Below are 19,149 nucleotides of genomic sequence, written 5' to 3' on the forward strand. Positions count from 1 at the left end.
GAAATCACTTATTCCGCCTATTACTAATTGCGCTAGACTTTATGCTCTTCCAAAAGTCCACAAAACCGGTATTCCTTTTCGACCAATTGTTTCCAACATAGGTACTGCTTCATATCCTTTGGCCAAATATTTAGTTTCCAGATTTTCTCCTCTACTTGATAACAATATTCACACTGTAAAAAATTCTGTTGAAGTCATTGATAAACTTAAAAATATTTCCCCACTTCGTTCCATTATGGTTTCATTTGATGTCAAATCATTGTTTACTAATGTTCCGGTCGAAGGAGCACTAAATTGTCTTGAAACTAGGCTTCGGGAATTTCACTTCACACATACTGAAATTAATGAGTTGGTTTTGCTTACTAAAGTTTCTCTAAGTCAAACCCACTTTGTTTTCCAAAATGCATATTTTCGTCAAGTTGAAGGATTGGCTATGGGTAATCCTCTCAGTCCGGTACTTGCTGACATTTATATGCACTATTTTGAGATGAAATTATTTGATAAATTATCTTTTCGTCTTTGGATTCGGTATGTTGACAACACTTTCGCACTTTTTGACGGTTATAAAGAGGATTTATCCGAGATTCTATCTATTATGAATTCAATTGATCCAGCCATCCAATTCACTCTTGAAATTGAATCAAACAATTCCCTCCCCTTCCTCGATATTCTTATAATCCGCAATGAAACCGATTTTAGCACCACTGTGTACCGTAAACCCTTTGCAGTTTGTTTACCACCCCATGCCAAGTCATGCCACCCTGTTAAGCAAAAAATGGCTTCTTTTTACTATTATGTTTTCCGCGCGCTAAAAGTTTGTTCCTCTGAATCTTTGCTTACCAACGAACTTAATTATTTGAGAGCAGTTGCGATTGACCGTGGATTTTCTCCCGTGATTATTGATAAAGCCGTCAAAAAAAAAATTTCAGATTCCCATCAAAGAAGACATTCCACTGTTAGAAATAATATCAATGACCTTGTCGTGCTTCCATTTTATCCTTCTGTTAGCTATAAAATTGCACGGATTCTCCAGAAATTCAATTTTAAAGTCGGTTTCTCCCCTATTAATAAAATTCACCCTTCGATTCTAAAAGATTGCGTTTCTGTCTTGAATTCTTGGGGAATTTATAGTATATCATGTCAGTGTGGTTTAAGATATATTGGCCAAACAAAAAGAGCGTTGAAGTTTCATATCAAGGAACATGAATCTTATGTCAAAAAAGGGGAAATTAACAAGTCTTCAATAGCGTATCATAGCTGGACTTTTAACCATAATTTTGATTTTGGGTCTGCAAAAATCATCCAAAAGGCTTCTTCCATAGGCGAATTGGATTTTCTTGAGGCTTTTCACATTCACAAAGATTTAGAAAGTTTAGTTAATGATTTGAAGTCCAATCCAGTCCTTCCTAATGCCTTTAAAATTCTACTGTCTTAATTCAATTATTTTTGCCGATAGATGGCGTTACCTCCTCGCACTTGGTACTACCAGAGGGTATAAAAATCCGTTCAGTGGTTGCTTTCCATTATTTGAAGTTCAGATTTTGAGCGTAATGTGCATTTGCCCCTCGCTCCCTATTTTAACTTCGCTAATATTTCTTTATGCTTGATCAGACAGCCTGGCTCAGTAAAAGTAGGCGGCCAGTGCAACTCTGATTAAAAATCTAGTTATAACCACGTGCAGTGCTGATAAGCACCACGTATTTCTGTGATTCCTATTTTCTTCTTTCTATGTATTTCTTTCTCCTGATGAGGAGGGACCTTTAGCTGCCCTCGAAATCGATTGAGTGTTTCATTATACCTACGCTAAATATAAGGTTGTTTTTTACGATTTTGATTGTCACATTAGCGTGTTTCTCTTCTAGTCTAACAAAACAAATGTTGAGTACAGTTTGCAAGAATTTTGTCATATTGATATACACCGCATAACGTATAAACCGACGGACCAGAAAGGAGTTATCCAAATATGACGCAAATCGGTAGATGTTATTTACATGCATTGAAACCGAAACGCTAACAGTATCATAAAAACTGAATGTTTTATTTAGTAAATACAGCTAAAAGAACAACAAAATCAATTATGCGTTGGCCCTCCTAAGGCCGTGGTGCAAGTTCTTTGTTATTATTGGACATTGACTGTAGGGTTAGCGCATGTCCTCTTGCGACATTGTTTGCCATACACATTCCAATTAGCAAGCTTATATCGCAGTAGTAAGTGGACGATCGGAGACATCTGCTCATCAGAGTCCAAACAAGGCTCTGTTGGAGATAGATCTTGCGATCACGCCGGGCAAGAAAGTTTTGGAGAAGCACAAAGACAAGCAATAAAAAGGGCTGCCGTATATGAACGGTCATTATGCCGTTAAAATGTAAGCCCAGAAATCCGTAAGAGGATGGACAATGTTACGAAGCGTAGAATTTCGTTGACGTACCGCCGTGCTGTAAGGGTGTCACGGACGACAACCAAAAGGGTCGAGCTATCAAATGGAATGGCACCCCATATCGTAGATCCTAGTTGTTTGGCTGTGTGGCGAATAACAGTCAGGTGAGTATCCCACCGCGGTTCTTGGACGTTTTCATTCACGTCTTCCCTCGTTATCGGGGCATAATTCGTAACGAGACTCATCGCTGAAAACAGTTCTGCTCCAGTCCGTGAGATTCCAGGTCGAATGTGCCCAGCACCACTTCAAACGTGGCTGGCGTTGTGCAACTGTGGTGCAATAGCGCAATCGGCGTAGTTTCCTCTGTGACATCAGCCTCGTTCGCTGAGTCGCCTGTCAATGGTTACTGCAGCCACTGGTGTCCCGATTACACGTCGGACCAATGATAAGGACGCATCAGGGGTGTGAGCGCCGATCAGACGATCACTCTATCCTCTTGGCGCTACGTACGCTCTTGACGATCTTCTTGACGCTATATACGGCCCTGGTTCACCCATTCATGCCAACAACGTCGAATGGTAGCATCGTTCCGACCCAAATGTCTAGCGATCATAAGAATTTGACCAACCTTAGTCCAATTGCTCATCCTCTCTTAAATGGAAACATTTACTCATATTGTTCGCGAACCAGTCGTCGAGGCATTGGTACAATCCATGTGGGTTGACGGAACCGCATTCGCATGGAAATTATTTCTTAGCTTTGGAATGTCCTCTTTTATATACACTACCCGGATGCTCCGTTGCAATGTACTGGAGTTCCAGCTATTCATTCATTGCCCGCCAAAAGCTAATCATTAGCATATTCTATCGTAAGGTATGGGAATATGCAATTTCTTCGAATAACTTAGTTCTTGGTGCGTTGCTTTTTATGTTATAAAGTGTATTTACTTCAGTAAGTTACTTACTGAAACTTTCATGCAGGCAGCCCATTCATCGGAATTTGAGTTATTATCGAGTTGCTAGAGTTTAGACCACTTGATCCCTGACAGGCCCCCAACGTAAAATCTCAGCAGTTTGAATGATTGAAACACTTAAAAGTGGCACTTTTATTTAAAGATTTTTACTAGTAATATGCGACTAAGAAACGAATACGTAGCTTTCAATAAAGGACAGCATTTCTCTGTTAAATAACAAGTTAAAATGATCGTGAAATATTAATTCTAAAAAATAAAATTTACTAAACTTTTGAATTCTTAAGCATTAGATGGGAATGCACTGTGCTCAATATATTTAAAATTTTTTACATGACTAATCACTTCTCTAACATTTGATCACAAAGTCACTTTTTGTTTTAATAAAGTAGTCAAATAGCACTGCTAAAATCCTTTTAAAAATATCTTTATAAAGTGTGTTCCGTAATATTACCTCAAAAATTGTCAAGATTAATCACTTAAACTACATTCCTTGCAAAACAATGCAAAATGCAATTCCAATTTTTTATGCTTGTATAAAATCTGAATTACGTTAGAAAACGATTTTTGAATTTTAAAGCTTCTGCAAGTGAGATTTTTCGTCTTCAACTTATATTCAAATATTCATGTTAAGCAAAAGTAGAAAATTACTTTTAGAAGTTTACTTTCAAAAGCTTATTTGAGTAATTTGTCTAACAATAGTTGCCTAAGGCGCCCAAAATCTTTAAACAGATACGAAATCTTTACACAGTTACAGATAAATTTTAATCGTATATAAAGGAAAATTTTTTGACTAATTTTGCTACGAAATTTGACAATTTTTAAAAGGTCTCTACAAAATATAAGTGTCTTGCATTTTTATTGGCAGGTGTTAAGGGACAGTATGAGATCCTACTCTGTTTAATACATTCCTAAAAATGCAACTGATGATTCAAAGTATATTTAATCATGATATATTTTTTAAGCACATGTACTCGCATATGATACATAGACATATTGTGTGATATGCTGTTATCAGGAGACCGAAAATCTGCACTCGCACTCCATATTAGTCCATCTTACAGACATTTGATTTTAACATTTAAATACAAGCACACGTTCATATTTCAGACATGTAAATTTTATGAAAATTGTTAGTATACTGCTATAAAATGGTTCTGAAATATTATGAAGTGGTAATATTCTCGCTATTCTTCCTATATTTAATACTAGCCGCTACGTCTGGCTTTTAAATGTACCAGCAAAATGCCTAAATAGAACACCAAACATTAAATTTAAAAACTGCACAGAATTTTACTCTGCAGAACAACTTTATATATATAAAAGAACACAAATTTCAATAAAAATGTATTGCATATAAAAAATTACAATAAAATAAGCAATATCCCTTAATACAAATATTAATAATCCTAATAAATAAATTAACCAACTTCCCGTTTTCTTCCCTCGACAAACGTCCAGTATCCGAGAGAAACATTAAATTTAAAAACTGCACAGATCATTTTTCCTCATTTTTCCGAGTGGCAACAATGCTGATATCAGCAATAATGGCAACAGTGATATATCAGCAACAATGGCTGCGTGCCATTGTTGCTGATTTAACGAGAGAGAATTATCGATTTGATGCGATTTCATCAAAAAATGTAAAATTAAAAAACGCTTATTCTAATTTTGAAAAAATTGCTTCGAGGTGCACTGGCTCTAGTCTAGATACACATATCTACCAAATTTCGTAGCCCTGGTTCTATAATAGCTTACGCGCAGCACGAACACACACAAACAGATTCTTCCTTTAATATATATAGAAGACGCAAATAGTATAGCAAAGACATATGCGAGAACATTTAAAAACTTATGAATTCATCACTGCGTTTAAATTTATTCAACAGAATTTCTGCAGAATTGTTTACAGTTCTTACATATACTTTCTATATTTTTGCAGGTGGATGAGCTGTCTGACAACTGTAAAGAAGTAGATAAGAGTCTCACAATTCAAATTGAATGGTTGGATTCGCTTTTGTTGTTTAGCGCTACCTACTATAAATATGATGATATTCGAAGACTTCATTGCCACCAAATGAAGTAAATATAGCAACACGCACTTTTGTTATATTTATTCTATAATATTCTATACAATAATATTTATATAAGGAATTTAATTAAATCAAATCAGGTTAGATTGCTAAGCAAGATTATGTATGCTCCCAGATTGTCTAAATTACGTATAAAATTAAGTTTCGAACTTCTAAATGATGCATACTTGTACATTATGCACAAACATATGTAAATTCCACAAATGCTTTCGTTATTGAAAACTTCGGCTTTATTTTTAAGCATAGGTTCAGATGTTACACGTTTGATAAAATCATAGCAGTTCGTACCAGGTTAAAGAACCCAGCCTACCTAAAACGTTTACAGCGTAAAATCTATATATTCATAAAGAAATAAAAAATTAATATTTATGTTATTGGGATTAATGTTAGTTAAATATGAAAATGTCACCCATCCGGTATACTTGTTAGCGTCGCTAACGGTCGTGCCGAAAGGCCCGAGTTCGAATCCCGAAGAATAGGTTCGAATCATGGATGTTTGTAAATGTATATTGTCCGTGTGGCATGGGGGCACTCTGAATTTTCGGCGAGCCGAAAGTCCTCTCGAGAGATTGCTGGTAGGGAAAGAACATGTAGGTAGGAAAGGGAGGAGGGGCCATTCCGCGCTAGAAGTGAAGCACTGCTTTGAAGCTTGGGTCACCAGACGGGGTGTTTTTTGTTTACATTCAGAAGCTCGCTTGACAAAATTCTGATAGTATTTCGACACACGACAGTTCCATAGAAATCGAAAAAGGGACACTCTCGCATGAAAGAAACATTCATAGTGGGATGGATAATAGCAATTAGTATAGTTTAGTGACATTTACGCAAAAATCACATCTTGGTTATTTTTCGATAACTAACAACAGCGATTTTGATTATGAATTTGTTTTATAAAATTCTAAGCTGTTGCACTACAAAAATATAGATTTTAAGAAAATTGCTAAAAGAGATCTGCCAAAATTTATTTTCTAGAAGATTTGAAAAGTTTGAAACTTGATGGCAAAATGTAAATATAAAATTATGTATGTTAAAATATTTGTAATTAGGCACATAGGTCAGATTAAGTTTTTATTAAATAGAGTAACGCATGCAAGGGCTCTCTGCCTAAAGAGAGAGATGCCATCGTGGGGGAATTTTGAAGAAAAACTGACCTTTGAGTGGGTATTAAAAATAATACTTATAATTTTCATTCAAATTATATTCATATATATTTTTTATGTAAAACTTTCGGGTGTATGCTAAATTAGTGTAAAGTACTTTACACGAAAAATATAGTGAATGCACAGAAATTAAAGATTTGCACATGCCGGAAATGATAAATAGGAAATATGTATGGGTATTTATGCATGTGCTTGCAAAAAGCATGTATCTGCCTTTGACAAAATACTTAAATATTCATTAAATTATTTATATATGTATTTGAAATGAAGAATTTATTCACTTATAAACAACTGTGAAAGTACTGTGAAGAAATCTAATGATTAAATGTATCTAATTTATAATGATTATAAATGTTATCTAAATATATAATAACCTTAATATTGAATTGTAAACATAAATTGAAATCCTGTTGACAAATAAGTTATAAAACTATTTAAGCAAGAATTGTTCGTATTGTAAAGCAATCTGTTAAAAGGTATTGTAAAGCAAATGCTATGAGATGCGCACTTAAGAACGTAATAAAGAGTTTTGGAATATGTATTGTTGAAATGAAGGGTAAAAAGAAAAAAATCTGATAAGTATAATTAAAAGAATTATTCCCTTTACATTTTATAATAACTCAGTTACAAGTTTTAAATAATACTTAAAAAAAAAAAAAAAAAAAACTTATTTTATTCCCTTTCAGAAATGTTCAGAGAAAGTCAAATACTACTTTCCTAATAATTCTCTAATTTAAAATGAACCGAATAGAGCATTAATTATAAATTGACTTACATTTTTCGATTTAAAAGAAGCCAAAAAATCATGTCATATTTAAGAAAGTATTTTAGGAAGAAGCTCTATAAATAGAAAAGAAATAATGCATAATTTTAATATTAATAATACAATAAACTTTGATCTTAATTTTTGTACCTTAACCGAATAAAATCGAACTACCTTAATTTTTTTTTCTAATGTAATTAACGAAAACTTGTGAAAATATTTCATTCAAATTAAACCATTCTGAGAAAAGTATAGCATTTAATTCCGTTCAGAATGAAATGTTGTTTAAAAATATGTTGTTTTCACATACTTAGGACTCTGAAGTGTTGTAGAAAAAGAAAATATATACATTTATATGTATATTTGCGACGTAATTACAAAATATTTACACCCGAACGCGTCAAATCCCATAGAACTCAATGGTAAATGACCCAATGTTTTGGTCACCACGTAGGGATCGCCGGTGCTTCAGAGCAGGGTACGGAGAAACTTGTTTAGGGCGACTCCTTCTTACTTCCTACCTCCATGGGAAAGAAGGGTGGGAGACCCTCGGGCCGTCCCCCATCAAAATCTCTTCATCAAAATTGCTCTGTGCTCTCCATCAAAATTGGGGGGGGGGGGGGGGAACTGAGCTAAATCACACTGTCACCTGTAAGGTGTTCAAAAGCTGTTGCCAACGGCAGGCGTAAACATGCGTTCCTTGCCATGAGGAATTTCGTGTCCATGGGCTGACTAGGTCAGACAAGTGAGCATTAACAACAAATATGAAAATCCCTATTCATTTTCATTTTCTGCAAGAGGTGCGTAGTAATGCTTTATTACTCTATTGGTTATTAAAAGTTTTATGTAAATGTCATTGGTTAAAGAATTTTTACTTTTCACAAATAGTAAAAGCTCACATAAAGAGTTTTCTGTCTACGATTACCTGGTATTTAAGTCCATTCAAGCAACATGGAATAAGAATGATATCATCTGAAGCTCTGTCGTAACCCAGTGCCCACCCCTCCACTGAAACCAATTGAGATACTTTAGTGAGAAAACAAACTTTCACCAGTTTTCTTCTTATTGGTGTAACACATGCATGTTCTTAATGGTACTATTTTCTGACATGTAACATCGTTCTTTTGGATATGTTCCATCTGAACATTCTTTATTATTCTTATTAAAAACAAGCTTTTATTTATTTAGTTATTTATTTATTTTTTAGAAAATGAAATAACAGTTTAGAGAAAGACGCGGTTGGCTTATTAGCATTTGCCATGAAGCAACGAAGTTTTCAGATCATTTAGCCCATTAGTAAAATATAGTGAATATTAATAATTTTGCCATCTATTGAACATAATTAGAATTATACTTAAAGAGCAATATAAATTATAAAAAAGTCAATTTAAATTTTATTTAAAAACATTTTAACGAAAGGTTGATTGCTGATTTTTTATGAGCCATAAATAAAGCAAAAATTCGTAACATAGCGTGTTCTCCGACACTCAAATAAAATTAGTACATTTTTTGAAAAGCAAACAAATTTACTACTTATACCAAAGGATTACAATAATGAGAGTATGGTAACAGTTTGAAACATCCTACACAAGCATTCAGGAAAGCTGAAATATATATTTTTTTTTTATATTTAATCAAAATAATTGAAACATTTAAAATTTTTTAATTCTCACTACTGCTTTAACGCATATGCAAACTTGTTAGACAGCGAATGTAACAAATCCACGCATCTGTTTTACAGACTATTCCCATTAAAATAGCTCATATGTCAATAGTCAACTTTATTTTTCGAGGTATAATTCCTGAAAGCGTACCTTTAGGTATAAAATTAAGCAAAAATTAGTTTTAAATTGTGATATATTTTATATGAAATACTATCTATTTCGAAGGCAAGAGATACAGTTCTTTCTCCTTCAAAAAACAAAAATACTCACCGATATCAGAATATTTTTGAACCTAGCGCCTGGGGTTGTACCTGGGTTTTTGAACATAAAATCCTAGCACTGACCCTGTATTCCTTCCATGTTCTTTCATAAATTTGAATCACAAAATCATTCAAACAGTTCCTAATGTAAATTTCTTGAGCATTTCTCAATCAGTTTCTGTCTGAATAGTATAACGCAGTTTTGAGTCAAAAAATTTTCGTAAAATTCTCCCTTCGATCAGGACTCGAAGATAAGGTTTCTTTGTTCGGTACTGCGCTAATGATATAATTTCTATTTAAAGATTTTAACTTTGGTAAATTCTTTCTGAATCTGTACTTGATTGTGATTCTAAGCTGGGAGACCTTCCCAAGCACAATTTTTTCAGTATTTTATTTAGCATGCTACCCGAAAATAATAATAAAAGGTTAAATAGATTATCTTTTACTGAACGGAAGCATCTGTATAGCATCAATTGTGCCTTAGCTTTATTAATTATGGCAAATGATTGAAAGAGATAGTAGCTCTTGCACAGAGGTATGGATTTTCAACATTACAGACTACTTTCGAGTACTGCATAATTACGAATATGACTTCATGCATTTCATGTTTGATAACAGCACTAGTTCTGATTGTTCAGAAAAAAAAAATTTCCAAACCAATTTCCGGCTTATTATTCATCTCACTTTGCTAACAGTAGGTATATTTCTGAGATATTTATATATTTCGATCTGCCTTATTAAATGAAGCTGCAAATTCCAGGTTAGAAAAATTACTTGACTGTTTTAGAAGATGAAATTCAAGCTCCACAGTACGAAATTTGCTGAGGTAAGTGATTTTAGATTCTACAAAAGAAAACGGAAATTTAACATAACGATTTTTAAAAACCCGCGACAACTTGGCAGATACAAATATTGACAAAGTTGACAAATTGGAAAATTAGCCTGTTTCCAGGAGTTATGGAGAATGATTATCATGCTTTAGAGTTTTCTTTTCCATGTAATAAAATGCATATCATGCATGTGCATATAAAAAAAGAGCTTGGGCGTTAACTTTAAATCATTTTATTGTAGGGTTCCCTTAGTTCACTGGCCAACCAGCGGCTGAGCGGTAAAGTACCTGAACACTGGTAGTTCGGTCCGAGGTTCGAATCCCGCGAACGAGCTGGCTGCACGTTCGTTTTTGTGGTTTTCTCCATGTGTAACGTCTATACGAGCCAGTTTCCATTATAACGTTCTCCACGAAGACATCCTTGCCCTTAAGCAGATAGCAATCGAGGTTTTGCAGTAATCTCATAAAGCCAAAACCCAACCAAACCACTAGCTCTCTAACCAGTTATTTTAATTTTGGTATATCTTCTGAATTCTCTCATTCTCTCTCGCATTTCCTCGTCAGGATGCAGATTAAGTAGATGAACGAGAGTATTTAAATGGCGGAAATGAGAAAGTTAGATACAGCGGGGTTTTTCTAGTGAAGCGCAGGTTTGCTATTTTATCTTCGAGCTGTTTATCTTAGTAAAGGCTACGCATTCTAGCCGTTTAGTTAGTATATCGCCTGTATAGGTTTCTGAGTCAGCCTGTTAGGCTACGTAAAATTGCGTAGTCTAGCACTACATCTTACTTTTTAAATGTATTGTTAAATTACCTTTAAGTTCTCATCGCAAGTAATCGATGCTTTTATACGCACATAATATCGTGCCTTTTTGTTAAAGATTTGTGATTAATAAAGGGGCTTTTTACACCTTTTCCTGTTGTGTTCATCTTCACGCCTGTGCAAGAAGTCGCCAGGTTTGACACTGAGATCTAGTCGCATTGCATATTAGTAAAGAAAGTTATGTCTTACAATATTACAGATTAATTTTTAAGATACCATAATATGCCTTCATATTCTTATAATGGACATTGGCACTCCTCAAAAAATAACCCAAATAAATACACTGCTACCAGATGAGGAGACGTGGGGAAACGTTTTATTGATTGCACTGAGTGGCAATACATAAATAAACATAACATCCACCCTCAGTTGCTAATTTTTTTAATAATAACTTATTTTATGATTAAAAAAACATTAATCACAAAATTATACCATAGGGTAAGTCGGTATTTTTTTCTTAACAGTTTTCCACTGAATGACTACACAGTTTCGGATATGTCAGGTCATTTAACACGCTGCATGGCTTTGGGATTTCAATATACTTGCTCAAAAATGGAGCATCAAAAACTACAATAACACATTATTTTAACTTGTTTCAAAATAATATAATCGTGTGAGTTGTTTGATAAGTTACTGATTCCAGAAAGAAAAAGAAGTACTAAACTTGTAAGATCTGACTTTCTTCACTATCATACAGTTAACGTGATCTTACGAGGAAACCTGACGACTTCTCGCACAGGAGTAAAAGCATACCAGGACATTAGAAGAGTAAAATAACTTTTTAATTATTCGTCAAACTCTGACCACAAATACATGAACTTCGTGCTTAATACCACCGACGACTTGCGGTGGAACTTAAGAACAGTTACACAATAATTTCAATAATGAAGAGTAGTGCTGGACTAACAATTTAATTTAAGGCTAACTAGGCTGACTCAACAACCTACCCGGCGATGTACTTATAAAATGGCTAAAAAATTGTATCAGAAACTCAAACTAGTAACGAGCGCTAGCTAGCGAAATCACGCTCTGAATAAACTACAAGATTCGTCCGTTTAAAATAGTCACTTCACTTTAAATTTGCATCCTTGCAAGAAAATGCGAGTTCAGGAAAGTTACTAAAAATAGTTTGTTATGCAAAATAAGGAAAACTCTACAAACTAAGAGTTGTCACTTAAAGGTAAGATCAAAATACTGTCTACGGTGGTTAAAACATTCTTAAACATAATACACTATGAATTCCAGTAATATCTTGTAGATAGAACAGGCGTCCACGTGAGCACACAAACTGTATAAAAGCGTTTAAATGTCATAGGCGTATGCAATAGAGAAGTTCGACAGATTATCAAAAATCTTAAAGTTCGCAAGGCCAGAGGTTTTGATGAAATCAGTAATGACGCCCTCAAGGCCCTCCCAAGAAAGTGTATTGTGCTTCTCGTGAAAATCTTTAATGCCTGCATACGACATAGATATTTTCCCTAGCAATGGAAGCACAGCATCATCATTACAATACCGAAGCCGGGTAAAGATCCGAAATCCGACTAGTTACAGGCCGATTAGTCTGCTTCCTGCTTTGGGAAAGGTTTTTGAAAGAGTTCTAAAAATCAGACTTACCAATCACCTTGAGAGACTTGACCTCATCGACAGTTCGCAATTTGGATTTCGAAGCGGCCATTCCACATCAAATTTTAAATCTGGTTGAATATATTGCAGGCAACTTTCAAAAAAAGAAGGCAGTCGCTGCGTGCTTCCTCGATTTCGAAAAGGCATTCGATCGAGTGTGGCACGCAGGACTTATCCATAAGCTCAGCAATTTCCTGCTCCCGGTCAGCTTTATTCAACTTATGATCTCATATCTTTACTTTAGAACATTCCAAGTAAAGTGTGGAAATGCAATTTCCATGAAAAAGATAATTTACAGTGGTGTCCCGCAAGGAGCAGTCCTCGCTTTCTGTCTTTTCAATATATTTATAAATGACCTCCCAAATCCCTTGGATTCCAAGATTCTAAAATACGCCGACGACACGGACGTACTTACGGATTCTGTCAGCCCGCCTCTTGCAATGGAAAAACTGCAATTCAAAGTAAATATCGTTACGAAATGGTGCGATTTCATTGGAAAATCAATTTAAATTCTAGTAAATGCTGTGTTGTGCTTTACAGACGCTACAGGCAGAATGTAATTGTTAATACGGATATTAAAATTAAAAACAATACAGTTCCGATGGCTGACTCCTATAAGTATTTAGGAGTTATTATAGATAGCAAGCTTACCTTTAAATACCATGTTACAACCGTAGCGGAAAAAGCGAATGCTGCGTTCTGTGCCCTTTACAGCTTGATTGGCAGGAAGTCTAACTTATCGATTAAAATCAAAAGAACACTGTATCTGTCCTTAATCAGACCGATTATGTTATACGCAGTGCCAGCATGGGCGACAGCCAACAAGACTGAGCGTGCTAAACTAGACATAATACAAAATAAAATACTTAGAGCGATTGTGAACTCACCGTGGTTTGTGAGGAACTCTCAAATTCAGGAGGATCTGAATGTGAAAGCCATGCATGAACAAATTTTGATCACTTCACATAATTTCTTTGAAAGCCTTAGAACCTCTTCCCACGCTTCTATTAGAAGCCTGTGCGACTATGACCCTACTGTTGAATATGTGGTCAAAAGACCCCGCACCATACATCACAACCCGTCTTGGTAGTTGTATTTATGTAAATAGTTTTCATCTTTTTTCTATGTTTTATAATTACGACTTTTGTTATTTTTGAATGCAACTTTTGCCACCATGACCAGGAATGCCAGCCCCAAGCTCTGAAAGTTTTTTACGGCTCCGGGTGACAGATGTACCTAAAGTACATATCTTTTATTTTACTACCGTGATTGGCCTTTGGCAACTCTGAACTTTTGGTAATAACTCTGTGTAGTTGAAACCAAGCGCGAGAGAAAGCAATTTGAATTGGAGGCGTATGCAATACCCATTCACGGTTTACATAAACTGACCACTACATAAGTAAGCGAGCACAAAAGCATCTCTTTTGAATATCAGAAAGTGCTGTTTCGAATAAATCGCTTTTTACAATTTATGATCAAAAGCAAGAAGTATATGAACCTGAAAAATTAACAGAATAACAAATATTCAACCTTCTAATTCAATCTTATATTCTATCTATAGTTGTTACACGATTTTCACAGTAACTGGCATTAATTCTAGTGCTCGCAGGGACTTAGCATTTTGCACGCCAAACATGAACATTGAAATTCTTAATTGGAGATGTATTATAGATAGTATCGTCGTTAATAGTTCCTACAGCTGTAGGTTACACTTTTAGACGCATTTTACGAAGTACTTACGGACACCTTGCAAAACTTCTCATTTACTTCATAAATTGCATAATTTATCAGAGTTCTTTGCTTTTCTTCAGCAGATTTCTGTAGCCTTTATTATATACTGATTCCAGAAAGAAAAAGAAGTACTAAACTTGTAAGATCTGGCTTTCTTTGCCAGATCTTTACAGTTAACGTGATCTTACGAGGAAAGCTGACGACTTCTCGCACAGGAGTAAAAGCATACCAGGACATTAGATGGGTAAAATAACCTTTCATTATTCGTCAAACTCTGACCACAAATACACGAACTTCGTGCTTAATACCACCGACGACTTGCGGTGGAACTTAAGAACAGTTACACAATAATTTATTTTGTTCAAAATTCTCCGGGGTTTTAAATACGCATAGATATGTCTAAATTCTGTATCAGTTTGCAATTAGGCAATAATAGTTTTACGAAAGCCCAAGATTTTCGACGTTAGCATACTGCATTTTATCTCATTGCCTCCTCCGTCTAATTTTATTCGTGTTAAAGTATCGACCACAACATTGTCTTTCATGGGAGTATGATAAATTATTAAGTTGTATTCTTATAGTTTTAAGGTCCCTCTATTGCATCTTAGGGATAAGTTTTTTCCGGAGTATACCCGACCCACAGCAGAATGATCATAATAGACTGTCACCGGTGATTTGTCGAAATATTCTAAATTTCTGCACCGCTAAAGTCACGGCCAACGTTTCTGTCTCTATGGCCGTGTATTACAATGTATTTGATTGAGAGTTTTACTAAAATAGGTGACGGGCTGACTACTCTGCATCAAAACAGCGCCTACAGCGTAGTCTGACGCATCAGGTGATATTTCAAGATTTTCGTCCCCTTCTGGAGATTTTAAGTTTGACGCTTGTATTAACGCAGATTTTAACTTTTCAAACGCCGAAATTAGCCTCAGCTGATAAAAAAAAACCTTGTTTTTTTTTATTTTCAGCTTTAAAGGCGGTTCGCCTCTCTGTGCATCTTTATAAAAGTTCGATAGTAAGAGCATATGCCCAAAAATATTTTAACTTTTCAAACTCCAAGCTTAGCCGCAGCTGACCAAGAAAACCTTGCTTTTTTTCTTTTCAACTTTAACAGCGGTTCGCCTCTCTGTGAAAAGTCCTTTATGAATGTTTGATAGTAAGAGCATATGCCCAAAAATAAAGCTAATTTCTTCGCTGTGTTTTGCGGCGCGTAGGTTTTTGTTTCAATTATCATAGAATCTTCAGTTTATATTCTCCTTTCAGAAATTTTGTATCATGAGGTACCTGAGCTCCTTTGTCATATTTGTCCCCATGCACTTTCAAACCCGCTTTTCTTAACAATGTGAAAACTTCATATAAATTTTTAATATAGTCATCGATATTTTCACAATTGGTTATTATATCGTCGAGGTAAAAAAAAAATGGATTTCCCGAGGACAGGTCTTAAAATTATGTCCATGGTTCTTTGAAAGGTCGCTGGTGCTCCGCACAAGCCAAACGGCATTCTCAGAAAGGCATAAGTGCCTGATTTTGTTTTATTATGAATCTGTGTTTGGAACATCTTTGGGTTTTATAGCTATTTGAAAATACCCCGAGATATAATCGAACGTGCATTTAGTTGATTTTGTTTTCCATAAGGTCTCTTCGATTATAGGCAATGGATAAACAAGATATTTCGTTAACTATTTACCTTCTCATAATATACAAGCTTTAAAGTGTGTCAGAAGCAGATTATTCTCTTTGTGGTGTAAAACAATGGGACTAGCATACGGACTGTATATAGGGAAAATTATTTTATTTTTTTATCATTTCTTCAATATATTGCTCAATTATATCTTCTTTAACTTTATAGTATTGGTAAGGCTTTGCACTACAGGGGCCAATATTTTTCAACTCGATTTCATGTTCCAGAAATTCAGTAAAATTTCTTACCAGGTCTAGTTTCTTGTTAAATTTGGGTTTCATATGTCTAGATCCAAGACGGGTGATTGTCTTGCTCCCTAGTGCTTGGCTTGCATCTGTAGTTGGACTGTTGCTTCATGGAAATTAATTTGTACCCCGCCACTTTGAAGGATTCCATGTCTAAAAAGAGCAGAGCTTGTGAATTTTTAACAAAGAAAAAATTGTCTTTTGGATCTCATTTTTAACTTGAACACTTAAAGTGGCGTTTTCTATAAAAGTGCAGTGTTTGCCCTGGGTGGCAATAACTTTCGTATTTTCTACACTAAACAGTCGATATCTTTTAAAGTTTCTCCCAAAACGTTCTCAGGAAGAAAGTTTGCTTGCGCCTCTGTGTCTAACAAAGCCTCTGCTGGCACATTATTTAACAAAAGCTGAATGGCAAGCAATGCCAAATTTTGATGACCATTATATTTAATCGTATTTTAGAGGGATTTCCATGTGGGCGGGTTAACTGCACTCTCATTCTATCAGTACTCCGGAGGATTAGTTTTACTGCTGCTTCTTCGCCCCTTGTTTTTTATCTTGCGTCTTACATTGGGAGATCGACAAAACTTTTCCTTTTATCTCTAGAATCTTTCACTCCGTTGAATCTTTGCCTGTTTTATGCTATCGGCCTATGAGACTGTCTGTTCGATTACTGGCCGTAATCTGCTGTACGCGTAATTTCGGCGACCCTCCGGCTTTCAGATTTGACCGCCAGTTCAAACAACTGTTCCAGAGTGCTGAGGTTTGTCAATTCAATAAAGTACTAAATTTGGGGCAATAGTAGGGGCAAAATAATCTGAATCTCTTTGTTATCTGACCTTTTCCCGTACAATAAATCAATAATTTGAATTTTTCTTAAAGTAAACTTGGTTGACTCTTCGATCTTTCTTTAGTACTCACTAAATAACTCAGCTTCTAACTTCGCTCTGTCTTTGACCACTGGGAATGCTTTTACCAGGGTGATCTTAAATCTTTTAACTGCGTACGTCTCACTGCCTATTTCTTCTAATAAAAAGTTATCAGTCCTTTTGTACCAGCTTAAAGCCTGTCGTTGTAGGGCGGTGGTAGCTATCGTTATTCTTTGAACTTCTGGGGCCGAATACAGTAAGTGGTTTCCCAGCTGTTCTCCAAAATCTGGTGACCGATGTTCTACCATCAAATGTCACTGCGGAATTCATGGAAGCCCGCATTGTATCCACTGGGAAACCAAACCCTTCCACAGAGTTACTGCAGCCGGTGGGATTTGCGACGTTGCTGGGGCCAGCAAGAAGGTGAGCCATTTGTTTGGATTTAGTTTAGGCCCCAACGTAAGACATAGTCATCTTGGCTAACATACACTGCTACTAGAACTACTTGAAAATCTGTGTAGTGACACCACTAAGCCTAGAAAATGAATAAAAGAAGGAAAGGATATAAAATACCCTTTTATTGAATTCAATTATTTACAGACGGCACAATCTCTGTGCTTACAGAATCCATCATTCACTTGTGGTGAGGAACTTAAAGATGATAGTAGCTAAACTAAATTTAAAAATAAGCTAATTGTTCAAAAACACACATTTAATTTAACCTAGCAGGTTGACTCAGAAACCTACGCCGACGTGATATTAAACTTCTGCGGCAAGAATGCGAAGCCGAGAATACCTGGTAGGAATAACAACTTGCACACCCAATAACGAAAATATGCTCTAACTAACTTTTTCGCTACTTCAGTTTAAATACACTCTCGTTCCCCCTGACTCGTATACATATCCTAGGAAAGAAACGCAACGGAAACATGAAGTAATAGAAAAGGCTAAGAAATTAAAATAACTGTTAGTAAAAATAATATAGACACTGTAAGACAACCCTTAACTCAATGAATCACTTCAAAAAGTTTAATATAAATATGGAAGTTGAAGTTCACGTAGGGTAAGTTTTAGCTTTCTAAAAAAAATGCGAAAAAATTTGAAAAACAGGAAACTGAAAACTTGAAATGGATACAAATGGAGCCGTCAGTTACGTCTCAGGCAAAAAATGTAGAAAGAGATGGAATAGAAAGTATATAAGACAAAATATAAAGTAAAACTAGTGGAAAGATTTTCGACCTTCTTTTTGGATCATTTACTCTCTTCTCGTTGAACAGACAAGTATATACGCTCAGCAAAAAATCGCCCAGAAAATATTGTATCTGAAGCCTACATGAGAAGATTCATTGGAATATTATTGCTTACGGGATATCCTTCTTTACCCCAAGAATAGATGTATTGCTCTCTTGATAAAGCATCTCTATTCTTATTATACGAGAATCGATGTCACGGTTCCGGTGCAGTAATATGAAGCAGAATTTGCATTTAGCTAGCAACAGCCAAATTGGCAACACTAATAAATTATATAAGGTGAGACTTATCTAAACTGACTAAATAAAACATTATTATTACTTTGGTAAATTTTTCCACAATTTGAGATTATTGACGAGTAAATAATTCTTTATCGAGGCAAACATTCGGCAAAGATGTTTTTTAAAACGGAAATCTATAAGATTTTGATACAAAGCATGGAATGCGGCGTCATCTGATGGATATGCATTTCACTTTGATATTTATTTGGATAAGTTCACAGCTCCAAAATTATCAGAATATGAAGAATTTACTCTTGGTGGAAATGTGGTGATAAATTTGCTCAATGTTGTTGAAATTCCCGCCAATTCTGCTATTTACTTTGGTAACTTTTTTAAATGATGTATATTTCATCTTCTCTATCATCTAAAAAATAAAGGTTTAATGCTACAGGGACAATTCAAGAAAATCGCGTACAAATGTGCCCATTAGAAACGGTGAAATGTGTTCGTAAGAAAGACAGAGGTTGTTATGATTTCCAGTATGAAGAGGAAAACAAAACAATTTTTGCCTGATGGAAAGACAATT

At 35.2% G+C, this 19,149-nt stretch overlaps 1 protein-coding gene across 1 annotated transcript in view; it reads left to right on the forward strand.

Moving 5' to 3' along the window:
- The window catches only part of LOC118184027 (uncharacterized), a 145,331-nt gene that overhangs the window by 102,102 nt on the left and 24,080 nt on the right, over positions 1-19,149 (forward strand). The window contains exon 5 of the mRNA XM_035353658.2: positions 5,291-5,430. Within this exon, the coding sequence (XP_035209549.1) occupies positions 5,291-5,430 (140 nt within the window). The remainder of the gene's footprint in view (positions 1-5,290; positions 5,431-19,149) is intronic.

This window comes from Stegodyphus dumicola, chromosome X2 (genome assembly GCF_044657685.1).
Source record: "Stegodyphus dumicola isolate Sdum_Otavi_A_Nest chromosome X2, ASM4465768v1".
Taxonomy (NCBI): domain Eukaryota; kingdom Metazoa; phylum Arthropoda; class Arachnida; order Araneae; family Eresidae; genus Stegodyphus; species Stegodyphus dumicola.